General features: G+C 38.5%; 1 protein-coding gene across 1 annotated transcript; it reads left to right on the top strand.

The window, feature by feature from the left end:
* The first annotated feature begins 2,810 nt into the window (after positions 1 to 2,810).
* On the top strand, positions 2,811 to 17,011 carry LOC137295342 (glutamate receptor ionotropic, kainate 3-like). Its single transcript, XM_067826656.1, has 13 exons — positions 2,811 to 2,889; positions 5,119 to 5,245; positions 6,102 to 6,415; positions 6,617 to 6,798; positions 7,335 to 7,508; positions 7,717 to 7,771; positions 8,436 to 8,656; positions 9,752 to 9,852; positions 10,048 to 10,135; positions 10,386 to 10,713; positions 12,744 to 12,961; positions 14,486 to 14,754; positions 16,792 to 17,011. Exons 1-13 carry the CDS (start codon positions 2,811 to 2,813, stop codon positions 17,009 to 17,011), a joined length of 2,376 nt encoding a protein of 791 aa, XP_067682757.1.
* The last annotated feature ends 2,021 nt before the right edge of the window (positions 17,012 to 19,032 follow it).

The following is a 19,032-nucleotide window of genomic DNA, read 5'->3' as shown; positions in this document are numbered from 1 at the left end:
AAATCAAGCTCCTCACGCCAACGTGTGTGTGTCTGTGTGTATTTTACAGACATTACGTATAATGAGCGAGCGCGCTTGTGTATGTGTATTAGTGTTTATACTTTGTTTACTATAATTTTCATGCAGTGTACATATATTCCAGAAGGAATAAGCCTGACCGTATGCATACTAAATACACACTGATTCGTTGCACACATTTACTGAAATCAGGATGTTGATGTAAGCCATTACGAAGAAGAATATGAAATGTCATTGTGTACCGTCCCGAGCATGGCGATCTAACTGTATGTTAGATACAGTCTGTTTTCATTTTGTACTGTCAGCCATAGTATCCATCCAAGTATTTTAGTATTAATTGCTATTTCTTTAAATTGAAACCTGTGATACCAGTTGTTTTACTGTCCTTTGCTGGCAAGGTTTTTTACCTTTCTTTATTGTAACATCATAACTTGTTTGTAGTCACGATATTGCTGCAATATTGCACACGTGACTTAAAATCTTAACTCGCTCACACATTTTGTACATGTAGCAATGAAACCCTTCACATTATCAAAATGTCTGCCTGCTTTACAGTGCACATAAAACAGTTCCCAAGTGAATGATAACCAAGTCATAACACGATATCGAAAAGTAGTATTTGCTTCAGAGAACAGTGAAGTAATGAGTGAGTCCGAGTGACACACATGGATGATCGATAGCATGGTAGAATAAGATGGCAATTATCCATTCAGTACAACACAGGCAGCGTTGGTCAAATACTCATTGGGACTGAGAATTACGGGTGTAACAAAGGTCTTTGAACGTGATAGTCTACGATGAAAAGTGCTATTTTTATGATATGTCAAACAATTAATTCGCTTGGCAAAGTGGTGTACCCGTGGAGTGCAAGAAACCTATACTCATTGTCTAGATTTGATATCATTTTCAATGAAATGAGGCGAAGGTAGCTTAGTAATTAGCAAATGTATTTCATTACAATAATGTAATGTGAAGTCAAAGTGAATCCTTTATATATATAGTATTCCCAGAAATTATTGAGAATCATGTTGCGTCATGTAACTCAATACGTTTATTAACTTCTGGCGTTTTACTTACATAAACATGTTAAAACATCATCAGTCTCAGTGTTGTTTTAGTACTTTGTTAGACCTCCTCGCTCAGCAATGCATGCCTGAATACGCCTAGGCACACTACCCATCAAAGTTTGTAGGTAATCGTGTGACAGGGTATCCCAATATTGGACCACCTCGGCCTTCATATCTTCAATATTTCTCAGTCCCTTTTGGTTTATTCTGTCCTTCATGACTCCCCACACATTCTCAATTAGGTTTAGGTCTGGGCTGTAACTGGGCCAGTCTAAAACTTGAACATTTTCGCCCGACAACCACTGTTTTGTGTAGCGCGCAGTGTGTTTTGGGTCATTATCATGCTGGAAAATCCAATCATCTTCATACAATGTTTGTGCTGTCGGAAGAAAGTGACCATTTAGAATGTCAACGTATCTTTCTTTTGTCAAGTTTCCCGTGAAAACACACAATGGCGTCACTCCGCGAGCCGATATGCCACCCCACATGTGAAACTTCGGGCTATGTTTTGGTCGCTGGTAGATAGGTTTGACAGTATCTTTGGTCCAAATTTTCACACAATTAGGGAAAAGCCAAACAGAACTTTCATCCAAAAAGAAAACATTATCCCAATCTTGATTTTCATGAGCCCGACACCAGTTTAAACGTTTTTCCTTTTGTGCATCTTTCATCAACGGCGAGGGAATTCCACGTTTTTTCACCCAATTAAGTCTCTGTAATTCCTGCCTAACTGTTTCATTGCATACCTGAGGACTTCCTCTGCTAATCATTTCATTTCTGATGTTCTCAACACTTTTCAATTTGCCCCTACTCACAATCTGCCCAAGTCTTCGGCGATCCACAACACTGAATTTCCTAGGCCGACCTGCCCCTACTTTGTGCTCTATCCCGATCCATGTATGCATCGCCAACTGTTTCAGATGATACGATACGCGATACCCAGTGATCAGTATCCAAAGATAATTCAATAACGATAACAGACCTGTTCATTTATACCGATTTTCATCAAATTTGCTAGTGTTTAAGCATAGCACATTAGGCATCGCTTCGGGAGATAAGCATCAAACTTCAAATAACCAACGGCCCTTAACCCACAGACTTTCCTCCTTCAAAACCACATATATGCAGATTTGCTGGTGTTTAAAGTTCGATCCCTGAGTATTTCTGCTCTGTCCAAACATCGAAAGTAATTTATAATAGTAGTAAAATCTTTGCAATCAAGCAGTAGCTAATAAGTACGCGACAACGCGCGATGGGCATCACTGGTTAATTTTGACATTGTTTCCTTGATTTTATGAGGGCGACAACAAGGCAGTGCCAAAACGTCTCGTCTAGGCTTCCATACAGTTCATTGACTCGTACCCTTTATACATGTCTAATAATCAGAGTACAACCTGAACTATGTTGTACGCAAACAGAAGCTCCACATCGATTTACCTGAAAACCAATCGCCAATCTTCGTCTGTTTGAGGTTACTTAACAGCTTATGGTATAAGTGTCTGCGTGTGTGGAACTAGCATGGTCTCTCATTGTTTGTTTAAATAGCGCATTTAAGGAATGGCTCTGATATTTATTCACAGATCTCAATAACGACAGAAGTCACAGCCAGATTTGAATATTGATCAAATCATTCCTCATGATGTTAATTTAGCCACGTGCACTGTGTAATATACGACATTCATCTTCAGACTTCTTCCAGACACACACAGCCTCTGTAACAGACGTATGATGTATGGAATTTGTACCATGCTGATGTTCATCTTTATAGTTTGCACATCCTCGCATATGTGGACAATGCCTCCGGGTGAGTTCGACTGTTATCTTGTACAATCACATATCATTAAGCTTGTATAGTGTATAATCATGTATCATTTTGTTATTAAATAATCATATCCCGTTACATTGTATAAGTAAATATATTCACATATATTGTGTATTTTTGTAGTGGCAGATGGTGGGGTGAATGTTGGTGGATGGGTTCTACCGCACTCAACTGGCGATCACAGATGACAACCCTATGTTTCCTTTAAAAGGAATGTTTGAAGTAACTCTGAAACCACACATACATAACTAAGTATTTGTACAAAAAAGCATAGCATTGGCTTAGATATACATGTATAACACTTGTTAACATATTCACAGAATACAACTATCCCGGACAATGTGCTAGTATAAATAAATCTTTAAATATTACCAGCAACATGAAAACTATTCATTATATACATTATATCATTTAGGATATTCATATACATACAACATCATGTATGTTCTCATGCAGTCAAGGATCGCACGTCATCATGTATCATTCTAAGAAAAGTTAAAACACATCCTTGATAGCATATGTAATGGTATATAAAATAAAATATAATATAAACAACAAATCTCACATCCTATTTCATACCACATGAATAGACTATACATGTACATGCTATGTTAAAGTTATAATTTAACCTAATTAGGTTTAGACTGGTATTTACGTACCGCATGCGCTAGGTTTAATGTAAATAGCTATATGATATTTAATGATATAGAACTTAAATAAATTACACTTAAATTACACATCCAACCAACTGTACCGATGGCTGGAAAACACTAGACACATTTAATTACTGAAGCCTTAATACAACACTTTTTTTGAGAAATACACTATATACAATACCATTTATATATATATGAATGGTATTGTATACATGCATATATATATTATATGTGTGTATATATATATATATACAATACCATTCATATATATAATTATATATAGCTTTATATATTCTCTCTCTCTCTGGTATTGTATATAGTTTTATATTTATGTAAATAAGTATAAGTATATATATGAATGGTATTGTATATAGTGTATTTCTTAAACAAGTGTTGTATTAAGGCTTCAGTAATTAATATATATTAACCTGATTAATAAAATCCCCATTACACTCCACGAGAAGAAAGACAAAAGAAGCATGAGAAGTGTGTGAGCGCATGGGTCACAACTTGGTTTGACCCGGTGGGGTGGCTAGTGTTAAATTGAGTATTACACTCCAGAAATGTTCCACAAAATATCAACTGTCGTGACCTGATCCTCTTGAAATGATCTATTTGGCTGCTAACAAGTTATGTGTCATAGAAACCTTTAAATCTAAGGGACAATAGGTGGCAAGCTGACCAGAGAATCTGAGAGAGAAAGACAAAAGAAGCATGTGAAGTGTGTAAGGGCATGGGTCAGAACCTGGCCTGACCCTGTAGGGTGGCTATTGTTAAATCGAGTAATTGCATAAGTGCAGGGATGTGTTTAAATGAGAGGGTTTGTTATATTCTATTTGTAAAGTTAAAAACTGACACATATAAGGTATACAATACCTTTATACAAGCTCTTAAAATTGAAACATAAATTATGAATCTAATAATGATTAAAACATGACTTGGCCACATTTGCAATTGTTGACGTTTATAAATATTCATGTGGTAAATCTTATAATGTTACGTAATGACAGATTTTTTAAGAAATACCTTAATACATTCACACTCCTGAACGTAGCATTTGACATACTCTTCATTATGAAAGGCCCTGTAATTACCCCGCAGTGTTAAAACTTACGTCAGAACATTTCTCCAATGCCATAATGAATATTAGATCCTACTGGCTATTAAGAATGTTTGACACTGGATGGATCGATTCATCCATCTATCCATGCATGTAGCATTAGTACAAACACAGTATTATAAGGTGACATGGTTTCATTACTTTTTGACTGACTTTTCGAGTGGGCATCGCATTCAGGACTGCATATGTAAGGGCCAATGGTCCCGAAATGATCCGCCCGGGCTGTGACAGGATCGGCACACTCCTCTTTTCTCTATGTGTTTCCATATTCAAACAACATGCCGCTGCTTATGGTGAATATGGGGTTTAATTATATTCCTGGATGGCAGGTACATCATAATGAAAAAATAGAAGAAAATCATCAAACGATTTAAGGAGTCAGCGGTCAATGACTTCATTGGTTTCAATTATGTAAATAGGTGCTTCTCTAACCAGATATCCTGCTGACCATCAATGCACATGAGAAATGCCGACATCCTATTGTGTGCCACATTAATAACTCAGTCAATAATGGGTTAACGGTGACCATTTTGCTTGTCTCTGCTGAAAAGCAATTTGCTGCGTGGAGACAACTGGTAATATTTCTTCCATCCACTGGCAGATGTAATCTATTTTACAGGTCGATGGTTAGGTTCTGATAAATATCAGCAAATGGATTTTCATTTCTCTGTGTTTACTAGTTTACAGTCCGTGCTGATGTGCGGTGTGGGGCAAAAAGCAAACACGGATTGTCTTTCTGCAATTTCTGTCTGTGTGTTGACTTCATCAAATGACACCAAAGGCCTATATTCATCAGTATTCTGAAACTACAGAACAATTTCAATTCGTTCAAATAACATCAATGAAGTAAACAGTGATGTAAACACCTGTTAGCGAGAACGAATAATGTATTTCTACCGAATAGGCAGGACACGCTATGTGAACACTTTGTGATCTACCTTAATTTTGTGATCTTTTCACATCATTTGGATCAGGGCTTTTTCGACCCAGAATCAGTCTGTACAAAACATTGAAACTGGTGACACTCAAGCTTTGACACTTTAGTCATTTACTAATTTACTAACTCATCAGTGACATATGCCACTCCTCACTTCGTCCTGTAAGTTTAGAACTCATTACACGTGGCTCAGTTTTCTCCAACATTAACAAAAGGACTATAATATGCTTATAATATAGTCAGAATTGTACAAGAAGTAAACAGTAAACAATTAACAAGTGAGTAAGTAAGTTTGTTTTTTAACCACTTTTAGCACGTTAGCAATTTTCCAGCGCGGACTTCACACATTGTACTCTTGTGGAAACATGTAAAGAAAATTTTCACCCATTGTTGATGACAATGATGTACGAATCAAGGATGTTTAGAAATGCTCTAAAGAGTATGTGTCAATTGTACATCCGTTCGTCTGGCAAACTTCCAGCAATACTGTTTCAGTGACACCGGTGCATGGGGATATGGGGGCCCTGGCATCGCTCTCCTCCTGCCAAGGTCAATTCAATCCCTCCTCCTACCTGGACGACCTCAACGTCAGCCTCTGTTCCGTGGACTGCCCAACGCTCCTCTCAAACCATGTAATACACATGCGGTCAATGCTCAAAGTCACAAGTACAAAGCAGTCCTACTTTGATGCCCTGATCAGACTCGACTCCATGGACGTCCTCATGAGAGGCATCACCTCCATACTCAACCACGTGAAGTGGAAGACGTGTGTTGTTATATCGTCATCATATCTAGGTAGGCAATAGAGCACTCCATGGTAAACAAAAACCTAATGACAATGATTAAATGACAGGGTTCGATAAATAATAGTCTTATGACTTCCACGTACGCAACTTCGTTTGAATGACTGAACATCTCAAGAGATGATAGATATAGTAAGATATCAGCGAATAAATAATATCTTGTAAAACACTTTTGGAATGACGGTATTTACAGTTTTGACTGCACTGTCTGGAGGTAGACTGGCTTCGAACAAGTTACTGCTGTATATGATAGATGATCCCAACAACCCACTAGAAAGTATTGATCTAGTCGGTATCTACCAGCTCCTTCTGGAGGAGGACCTCAGATTTCTTGTGATATGTCCATCCAACTGTATACAGAATCTCCTGATTCAGGTAGTGTTTCTGATTTCAGTTATGTTTGAAACAAAAATAACATGCTGCTTTTTAGATAGAATTATCTAACAATATTATAATCAGCTTTCCATAGTGCAGACTATTTCTAATTTCATAACAATGTGTTGCTTGGAATTCTGCAAACTATTGACATAACAAATGCCTAAAAGCACAAAAAATGAGTTAAAAGTTATAGTGACAATGTCAATATTCAGTCATAACGTGATTAGAAAGGGTCATATTTAGATAATTCATAATGTTTTATCTTAAAATCTGTCTGAGAAGGACAGTGAAGGAACGAGAACAAAATAAGAATGGGATATAGATCGCAAGCAACTGAAGGTAGATCACCATACTAGGGACGATGGTGTCTGGAACAGCAATTTCACAAAAGCTGTATAAATATTATATAATGCCAGTGGTGGAAGCTTAGCGTCAACTGTGTGGCATGATACTTTTTGTAAAAATGACAAAAAGATGGTAGAAACAGACTGAGTAAAGTATGACATGTACGATGTGCAAAATTTTATTGTCAGGCTCGCTGGCTGGAATCAAACATGTCCCTGCACAGTTCATTTCGGGCCTCTCAGTGGCTAATGGTACCTTCAACCGGAAGTGTCATGGACATGGTACACAGTTTTGAGCCAGTCAAAACCGATGGTGTTGTGTTTCTGGAGTATATGCCGTGTACGAAGTATTTTTCACAACTGGTAAGCACATATTAGTCATTTGATTATCTTATGACGGAAAGGACTAACCAATAGGACTAAAACCCCCTACAATACTGTTAAAACGGTGTTACTTCATTTCAACCATTAAGAAAAATACCCGTGCCAAAAGAATAATGATGTGTCTGTGGAGCATTACATTATCTAATATTACAATGATAATGCATTTGGAGTGAAGTCATGTATACAGAACCTGAAGATTATCATGAAGACTCTATCAAGGTATCAAGGAATAATAAGACAGAGTAGGCCTTGGGCAGTCCAGAATTGATACAGAAGGCATCTGCTTACAATATCTAAAGCCTGTCGATGGGGTTCACGTGGTCTTCTTGCGCCACAGAATGATTCAGTTTGCGCTGATGCTCTGCAGCTATGTTTTTATGTAAATAAGTAAAATATCTGAGTCCTTTGCAGAATCATGTAATATGTTCCTAGTCCCTCAGGTAATACTGTTACATGTTGCCTAGCATTGGAGTAAAAATCAATTTGTTTGATAATGTGGTTGTGTTATCTTACTGTAATACATTGTAAAAGACGATCCATTAAGCGAAGGTCAGGAAACAATGCGTCTCGCGTGAAGTTCGTTGAAATATTTTTAACATGTTTCATTTTAATGAAGATATCTTTAGTTTATGATATTCTTTGTTTAAATGAACCGTACTAACACGTAAGCAGCAAACAAAAGAACGAAACATGAAGGAAGCATGCCGTTATATGCCTTTATGCTTTATCACATAATGCGAATTTAAACTTGTGAAAATTTAGAAATAATGCGCAACTAAGATGTTTATTAGACAACAACATTGGTTAGTCAGAACATGTATTACATTTCTCCATCATAAATCCACATTGGTCAGCTAATGTGGTTGTAATGTGTCTCTCTTAATACATTTTGCATATCTGACAAAGGTGCACAAATCCAACTCGTCTATGTATTTTTGCAGACTGCAACCAAAAGCGAGTCGTCCCTTCTGGCAAAACTTCAAGTTCTCAGACCAAGCCATGGATGGAAAGATGTTGAAACCGTTGGCAGTATTGGGAGAGATCATTCTTTGGAAGTCAAACATCAGCTTTATTATGGCAGCGAATATGGATTTCAGAATCGAACGTTAATTGTCGGTACTCTGGAGGTGTTTAAATTGCGTTTCATATTATTTCACTTAGTCCTCACACACACAATCACACATACATACATACATACATACATACATACATACATACATACATACATACATACATACATACATACATACATACATACATACATACATACATACATACATACATACATACATACAACAGTTGTTAATGATTACTAGAATCACACTTTATTATTGAATAACAAATACAAATACAATAACGCCTACCTGTCGCTCCACCTGGACAGTAATGTTTACCATGCTGATCAAATTGTTTACCTGGCGAGTAGTGGAACTCTTCAAGGCATCGTGTCGTCACTCAATTTCCTTCATGTATTTATGATACAATTATTGTCTTATTTGGGATCTATAACCCGCAAACTGTTAGATCGTATCAATACTAAAATTGTATCGAGAATGGGTATTCGACTATACATATTTGGCCAGTACACGTTCGTGTAATGATTCGCAAATGAACTGTGCGTCCCCATGGTCCCACGTTGGGTCTGCCCTCAGTTGCTGGCGATCTATAGCCCAATTTCATATTGTGTTGTTTTGCAATGACTTACAATTTTACAAACTAGTAAAACCCAAACTAGTCTTAATTAATTTGTGATTGTCTAGTTGTTATACTGTCCTTCGCTGACAGGTTTCTAGATAAGTATAAATATATTAATTTTATTCTTAGTACATATCACGGCATGGCTGACATATTGCCGATGTGACGTTATATATTAACTCAAGCACTCACTCTCACTCATGATACACTATCCGCACCAGTGTCACTGACATCAATTTCAGATGAAATGTGTTAATCACGTGCTCTCTCCATAGTTTACGACCGCCTCAGCCATTTTCTGCCATTGGAAGTTACTACAAATATTTCTGCTACAATCTCTATCAAACAAAACACTATAAAGTTGTGGATTTATTTTTACGACACAGTGGATGTTCGATAGTAAAAGCAAAGCAGTAAATATGTATAAATTTACAGTAATAGTAAATTGTGTTTAGGTTCATTGGGAGTGACGAACGTGAAATAGCCGAAGCAGTGAAATGCATAACCACCTTTTTGTCCCGTCACAGTGGCCGCCATTTGTGATCAGGAGGGTGGAGAACGGTTCTGTGAAGTTCGACGGTCTTTGCATCCAGCTGTTGCAGGAACTGGCGAAACAACTCAATTTCAGGTTTAAGTGTGCAATATGTATGTGCGTGCACGTTTGTGTTTAAAATTGTGTTCATATGTTCGTGCTATCACGAAGTGCGGTACAGTTTCTGCAAAATCACAGTATTAAGTCCACTAAAGTAACCCTACCATGTCAGAAAAAAGAGAGCCTCATACTGTCTTATTTTATGGTGACTCAACTATCCCTGTTTGCTAGCTACAATCTGGTAGAGCCAGAGGACAGAGAGTGGAGTCGCATACTGAACGGCAGTTGGACGGGGCTGGTGAAGTTACTTGTCGGCGGGGTATGTTACAGTCGGAATATGAAGTTATAATAAGGGTTTGTTCATTGTGTTGACATGAATTGTTTGCACACAATTAGTAAGATGGTGAGGTCTAACATGATCAGTCGGTCAGTTCCTATGGAGTTGTAACTGTCACACTGAAATGTGCAAGGACTGCCAATGTGACCAAAACCTACTCCTCCCTTAAATGTGTATATATACGGCGAGCGCATTAAGGGATGTTTAAAAGTTAATATTTCCCTATTTTCAGAATGTTGATATGGTTGTGGCACCGTTTACTATGACTCACAGCAGGGCGGCAGTCGTCGATTTCACAGTGCCATACTTCTACTCCAACCTAGCACTTATTCTCGGCAGACAAGATCCAAACACCAATAAATGGTTGACCCTTCTATACCTGTTCCGCTACGAGGTTCTCGTTTGTATCCTCGTCTCACTCATCGTCTCCACTGTCATCCTCTTCGTCATGGAAGAAGTGAAACCAGTCCGTTTGCAGACAGACGACAGACCTTCGGATATGCGGCGGACCCGATATTCAGACATATTTTTCTATCATTTTGGCGCTCTCATGGCGAACGGTAAATCAGCATTGTTAAACAACGTTTCAAAATGATTTGAAGTGTGCTTTGACTAAGACGTCTTAGAGAATATAAATGTAGACATAAGCATTCTGGAGTTTAGAGCTGCCCGCTGTCAAAGATTGGTTTACAGGTTTGGTGTTTAACCTCGCTCTGAGAACTATTCCACCTGTTTGGCGCATATATAACATACATCATATTTGGGATAACATTTTCTTAGCAAAGTACAAATTCAATTACTTTTTGGTTGAGTCCCACCCAGGACTTGAACCCGCACCCACAGGTACCTAATCGCCAGCACACAAATTCAGGACCCTAGCCCCCTCACCCACAGTGAGTGAGTGAGTTAATATTTATCGTGACATCGGCAATATTACAGCCATATCGTGACGAAAACAAGTAATAATGACATTGTAGAATGAACAAATATAAGAAACTAAAATCCTGTTGACAAAGAACAGTAACACCATTAATATATATCACAGATATCCATTCAAGACTAGTAATTGAATCTAAAACAGTTTAACTATTGTGGACAATACAATATAAAAATGGGCTATAGATTGCCAACAACTAAAGGCAGATCACCACACTAGGGACCCCCTCACCCCACAGCGAGGAAAATGGAAGTCGGACAACTGGTAGTCTAGGCTGCGTACTTTGTGTACCCCTCTGATAGGTGTAAAATCCCACGGCCGATAAGGCGCTTGACACTGAGGGTGCGGGTTGACACTCAACCAAAAACGTACTAGAAGTTATACTTTACTAAGAAAGTGTTATCCCAAATATAACTATATATACTATAAAAAAAATGCATGGGCGATTTGTATTTTAAGCAATTTATTAACTGATTATTGAGTTCAAACAATCACCAACATATGTAACAAGAGCGCTGATAACAAGTAAAAAAATCGATTTTACCCGAAAAAGTAGATTTTGATGAGACTTCTTTCAAGGATGAGAAAGGCATCGCCACAACGCAACAGGAACCACCTTCCGGTTGAAATTGTGCAGCAAAGAGCAATCACGGTCTGGCAATAAAAGTCCAAATTGCTCTCAGAAATTGGCAATCGTTTTGAAAGAGTTTCAAGGTCAAATCACTTCTTCACGTTTGGACTCTGGGACACGAAACATCGCCATTGAAAGAATACATGATGGAGATTACCAGTCTTCTGTTCCCAGGCGTCTGCATGTTAGTCGGAACAAGATATCATGGTTTGCAGCTCGCTGCAACCAAACAGATTGAACACATGGCCGGCCCCGTGTAGTTACCGCTACAGCCGAAGATCGGTACATCCAGGTACTACAGTTGCGTGATCGCACAGTCACTGATGAAAGCACAACAGCCTGGGTGCCTGGATCTCAGAGAATATCCGGTCAAATAGTACGGAACAGGTTGAAAGAGATTGGTTCGAGAGCCAGGAAACCCGACGCCGGGGTCTGGCTACGTCGTCACCACACCATAGTGCTCAGCGTCTCTGTTATCTGAAAGTATCCACTTGGTTGCGTAGACATTACCTTCTACTAAAATGGTGTAAAATATCATGCACTAAAGTCTGTTTGTGGATGAATTATACATGTTTGAAAATACATTTTCGCAACAGATTTCTCGCCTATGCGTTTCTCCTTTGAGATAGTATCTGTGGCATGTGACCATTACTAAATGGCTTTGTGTATCCATACTTGGCGTCTGTGTGTAAATAATCGAAACTCTACAGTCTATTCAGTGATCAACAGTATGCGCACCGATCGACATAATTGGGATGCGCTGACATATGTCAAGCAAGTCAGTGAACCCGATCCCTTTAGGCGATTTTAACAACCATGGCTTGCTGAAGACAAATTCTAACTAGCCGTAGAATATTAGATCGTCACGATAATTATATTATTTATGGGGAATAGGGCCCATATACATATACGTACTGACAGCAACAATTATTAAATCCAAAGCAATCATTTACGCAGTATATTATATAAAATACTAACTTCTACAACACTGACTGTTCAGTAAATCTTCCACTGTTATCCAGGAGGAGCATACGCTCCAAGCAGTGGATCCGGGCGTACAGTGTTCGCCTGCTGGTGGATTTTCGCAGTGATACTGGCTTCCACATACAGAGGAAATCTTGTGGCGCTCCTTGCTGACAGACGAGAGGCACCTCCTTTCTCCAGCCTGGCTGAGATGGTGCAGCAGGACACGTACAAGTGGGGGTTTGTGGGAGGGTCGTCACTGGTCACTCTCTTTCAGGTCAGCATCTGTGTGATATGGGTTTTTGGGTTGTTCGCAGATTTTACTATGAGACAGAAGCATGATTCTGCCCCTGTTAAATTGCTACTTCTTGTGAATTAATGTATGGCATCAGTTAAGATTCAGATTGTCTTCTGAGTTCATACAATCTGAGGTTTAACAGTTGTATTTACAACCATCGACAGCAAACTCTAAAGGAGGTCAGTCAGGTTAAACCACGGTGAATAGAATCGTCAAAATCGTTTCCAGTTCTACAATAAATCTCTCCATAAATATCGAACCGATTTACAATTCTGACAATAACGCCCTACTCTCTGTTGTTGGCGATCTATAGTCTGTTTTCATATATATTGTATTGTCCAAATAGTGATATTAGTTCTACCTTTCCACACTAGTTATAATTCAAATTGTGATATTCTAGTTGTTTTACTGTCCTTCGTCGATAGGTTTTTACAGGAAATACATAGTTTATTTCAGTGTTAACTGTTCTCGCCACGATATGGCTGAAATATTGCCGAGGTGACGTTAAATATCAAAGCCAAGTTCAGCAGTATGACCGCCGCCATATTTTGCTGAGTGCGGCATGTAACCAAGCAGCCAACCAATCAACCAACCAGGTATTCGTGGAAAGGTGAGCATTTCCGGGGTTCCCGTTATAAACATATGCAAATGCATTCGGGAACATCTTGTTCAAGTCAAACTTGTTAATTGCATCGGACATAATTTTCGGCACTGGTGCAAAATTTGATAAATATCGGACTACGCTAATACATTAACTAAGCCATTATATTCTCTATGTTATTACATTATCTACGCTATTATATCATGTATCCATTCTATGTTGTAAAACGTCGTTGGCCTGAATATCAACCCAGAAAAAAAATTAAAATATCACTGAGCTGAATGTGTAATTCACCATTTTGACTTGTTCCAAGCGTTCCCGCCTTTTTCAGGTGATCTATTGACTAGCATTTGCGTATGTTTATGATGACTGCCACCGGCTGGGTAGGACACAGTCACAATCCCTGACATCATCAGTATTTGATAGTAATTCATAAACACACGTATCACCGTATCGTATCGAACCGCTAATCAATGGGTTGTCCTGTCGTGAGTCGTTTGTACACAGACCATGGTCATACAGCTGTAAAAAGCAAACCCTTACTCATGGTATAGTTGGAACTAACGGGTACACTCGATTTTGTCTCAGCAGAGCCTTTCTATGGATGTAGAAAGGCCTTTGTCGTTTCTATTTACGAGGAATGACCTGTTGCGTAGATTTTCAAACAACATGTTAGCTGAGTAAACTATGTAAAATGTGCCATTGGTTGCAAAGAAATCAGAATACATATCTTACTATTTTTGTATTCTTGTATTACTTATTACCTTTGTTATATCCTTTGCGTTAATTGATACATGTATAACTTCCTTACTTGGAAGGTGCATGTGCGTGTGTGCAGGTCTTGTGGTGCTAGTTGACCTTCAGTCAGTTCCTATTCTTACATGCCTGTGACATGTTTTCAGGAATCCAACATGTCTGTCTATCACAAGGTGTGGAACGGTGTGGAGGAGATGATGGGAAAAGAACCTGATTGGTTGAGTATGGATGGGGACGAGCATATGCGACGCGCGGTCGAACGTCAGTACGTCTTCATGGGAGAAGAGGCCACTTTGGAGATGTGGGATGACCCACGGCGGTGTGATTTACAGATAGTACAAGACAACTTCTTTTTTAACAAACACGCAGTTGGTCTACCCAAACACAGTACATACACACAACGTATCTCCAAACAGTGAGTGAAGTATGTTCTGATACTTTGTCTATTAATTCTTCCTTGGTGTTGGTAAATGCTTTGCACTGGCAAATAATAGAAATAACATGAATAACTCGTTAGATTGATGACTGTGCTGAATCTACCATACCAGGATTACAAAGATATCGTTGGTGTTGAATAAGCACTTGCTCCACCAAGTGCCCGACCTGGACTGACCGTACCTGACTCGGCCGATTACCCGTGATCATCAGCTCTTGTCTTTGTTTTTCACGGTTGGGGCAACCACTGACTAATCACATATTCAGCAACAATGTGATTGCATTGTTGATGAATTCAATTTGTTGTCCTTTGGAATTTCTCGTTTGTGAGTGACGTTTAAAGAGAAATGTTATATGTAATTCCTTTTGAGTATTATTTAGCTGTCATATTGTATACGACGAGTGAAAATGAGTTTCATAACCGAGGAAAATTCGTATCGAGAGTGGGAAGCATATCTTGTTTGGTAACAATCTATTAGAGAACCTACATCCACCAAAGATTAAGCGTGGGAAGAATAACTGAAGTTTCTTTAGTTTTTTTCAAACATTCCCCTCGCAATTTTAGCAAAAATCATGAACACAACCACGGGTATAAATCGCAGATCGTTTCGGTGTCTATACATAGATTGTGAACACTATATTTATCTATCCTTTGGTCAAATTCATTTAACCTAATAATCTGAAATCATGTGTTTCAATCTTGTAATGCATTAAAAGAATGGTAAACATAAACACAGCAGAGAAATATTTCCCCTGTCTACTACTTCGTGTCTTATGTGTTTCCGCGTAAACACACCAATCTCTTGATCTCATTTCTGGAATCAGGAAAAGGCAATTGGGTTTGCAAACAGTATGTTTCCAGGCATCTGTCTTGACCTACCCAAATCTGCAGCAATCTCAGTAAAATTTACCTTTTCAAAAGCTTTCATATGTGTACATCATCCTAAAATGGCACTGAATGTGAGGAAATCCATGTTTTAGAATATTAGAGTCCATGCTTTTCCATCGGAACTTGAATCTAAATTCAGATACAGTTCCGTGATTTAGAATACTGGAGAAAACATCAGAAAACACAGAACTCCACACTTATACACTGAGTTATCTTCCAGAAACGTGGATTTTGCGTGAATGACAACTGATGATGCTGACTATTTGCAAATTTAAAAAAAGAAATTACTACAGATATGCCTTTAGAGTGTGATGTTGAAACTTAAAATGTGTGACAACTTTCCATCACATTGTTCTTTAATAGAATAATGTATGCTATTTGGATTAGCCTTAAACTAAAAATCAGATTGTTGTCAGATTGTTGTCAGATTGTTTACATTTGTCACAGCTTTCTGGCCTATCTCAACTTCAGGACCTATCAACTGCATGCGCAGCATTGACTAAAAACGTTCAGAAGAAACGTAGTTGCAAAACATTGTTCGATTTTGTTACACTTGTACACTTTGAACTATTGGTTGTCATCTAATGAGCATCCGTGTGTGCAAATTTGCAAATTCTCACGTTCGAACAGACGTAGATTTCGCGAATGATGCTGCCGACATTGAATTGATCGTGAGCCATATTCCACTTCGTGATCCTCCTCTGATCCTTTGTCTTGACCGTAATGATGTTGTTTAAGGTACACATCAAATCGCAGCATTATGATATCGCAAGTGTGAATGGCATAATTCGAAGGTATCGTTTGACACCAAACGTAGGTCTGACAAATCCACAAAGCGCCCCGGGTCTTCTGACTGGCAGAAAAAGAAGTATGTGCCAGTTCTGATTGGCAGACTTGATCGGTCTATGTTATCTGTTGTCTCAGTTTTTCATGGGCGTTCATTCGTTTAAAGTGTTTTCAGTATGACGATGTACAATATACGTTGGAATATGCCTGTAAGATAATATACGCAAGGAAAATAAATCTTTGCGTGAAGATCGTCTTGCTGTGTCGTTCATAGACTAACCCCAACATACCTTGTTACATTCGTACAAAGGTGAAGAGTGTGCCTTCTATCCCCTTTTCCAGAATATTGCGAATATACGAAAGCGGCCTGCTGGATCTGTGGTGGGATCGATGGAAACCGAAACATCAGTGTCCAGCTCCAAACAGAAAAGCAAAGAGAGTCGACATGTTAACCTTGCTGGGTGCCTTCTATGGTGCAGGGGTGGGTGTGGCCATGGCACTCTTAGTCCTTGTTTGTGAAATATTTCATAAACGCAGATGTGAAACAAAGCCAACAACTTAAGTCGAGACAAAGACAACAACTTAAGTCTAAGACTCTTGAAGAGTCCAGGATATCTGATCCTATCCCATTCGAGCATGCTCACGATCATGTTGTACTGGGATCTCATGAGGACATATGATATCATATGTTTCCCTCTCTTGATACTATTGATATAAATGTTTTCAATAGTTACTTTATCAGTTCGTTTGATTTTGTTCATATAGCCCATGCTGTTACGGTTAAACATTTGCGATGACAAACAAGATGAGAACGATGGAATCATAGGGTTGTGTACTGGTTTGAATCGACATTGAATAAAACGTTAGTATGCCACCTGTTACTGTTAAGCGTGTAAATTGCCATGTAGTCCACTTTCAACAATATTCCAGCAAAATGTCACGAGAGCAGACACGAGTACTTGGCTTCAACCATTTACCCTGTGATTGCTGTCTGAAGGAGCTTTAATGTTAATAGAGTAAAACGCATGCTGTGTTGAGTGAGTGAGTGAGTTAAAATTTAACGTCACATCGGCAATAGTGCAGCCATAGCGTGACGAGAATGAGTAATTATAAAAATACAAATGAATTGATAGCACATACATTGTAAAACCCTGTCAACGAAGGACAGTAAAACTAACTAGGATATCACAGAGTAGAAGGTAAAACTAGTGAAGAGACCTAAAACAATGTATCTATAGAGGACAGTACAAGATAAAAATGAGCTATAGGTTGCCAACAACTGAAGGTAGATCACCATACTAAGGACCATGGGGACTTACAGTACATTTGCTTCCTGTATGGACCCTAATTGGATTTACATCACCCCTTCAGCTGTTAGCAATTTAGACAAATCTAGCCATAAAGTAAAAACACACTTATTCTACGATTAAAAAGCTGGAAAACTGAAATTTACTTCAAATGTTTTTGGACTTACGTACCCTCTCAGGAGGACAATTATTTTACGGTACTTCAACCCCCTTTGAGGGTACAGCCACTAACGATTTGAGGCACTATTTTAATCTTCCAATTTTAAAATATTTATCTATTTACAGTTGAGTTAACAAATGTAATTCCTTTAAAAATGCAATAATTAAATGAGGACTAATATTGCTAAAAAGATCCTGCATAGAGTGTGACTTAAAATACTGATCCCTTGTGATGGAATACTCAACACAGTCAAGCAAGATATGCTTGACTGTGATTCTTTCATCACAAGGGATGCAGAACGGAGGATCCTCACCTTTCAAAAGGTATTCATGAGTATATCTCGTATGGCCAATACGACATCGCCGCAAAATGACCTCCTCAAATCTGGACCGACAGCCCAAGTGAGTGTAACCAATATAAGGTTTTATGGCATGCAATTTATTTATTCCCACTTGGGTGTCCCACTTCTTTTGCATCAGATCACGAATGTAAGTTTTAATGCTGGCTTTATAGTCACTGTATGGAATAAGAAGTGGTGTCACAGATTTGTTGAGTGCAGCCTTAGCAGCAAGATCGGCCATTGCATTCCCAGAAATACCTACATGGCTGGGTAACCAACAAAAGACGATGTCGCACTGGCCAGTTGCAAGATCATTATACAATTCAATTATGTCAATTAAAAGTGGATGTTTACAAGACAAATTTTTAATAGCCTGAAGGCAAGAAAGAGAGTCAGAAAAAATTATATACTGTACATGATTAGGATGTCTTTTGATATATTGAAGAGCCGTTAATATTGCGTTTGCTTCTGCAGTGAAAATGGAGCTGTTATCAGGTAATCGATAAGATATTGTTCTGGATCCAATGACAGTGGCACAAGCAACTGTGCCACCATCCTTGGACCCATCTGTAAATAAGGATTTGTATGTACTATAATTATTTTTTAATTGCATAAACTCTTGTTTATATTGTAATTCGTTTGTGTCTGATTTTTTTAACTTTGTTAATGTGAGGTCAACTTGTGGCCTCACTAATTGCCAAGGAGGAGAAGAAAGAAGACGAGAAGGCGTTATACCCTCCAGCTCAATGCCGGCAGCAGAAATGAATGGTTTAATT

Source organism: Haliotis asinina, chromosome 8 (assembly GCF_037392515.1).
Source record: "Haliotis asinina isolate JCU_RB_2024 chromosome 8, JCU_Hal_asi_v2, whole genome shotgun sequence".
NCBI classification, from domain to species: domain Eukaryota; kingdom Metazoa; phylum Mollusca; class Gastropoda; order Lepetellida; family Haliotidae; genus Haliotis; species Haliotis asinina.
Note: the sequence above shows the minus strand (reverse complement) of the source record. Positions and strands in the feature narration are given on the sequence as shown.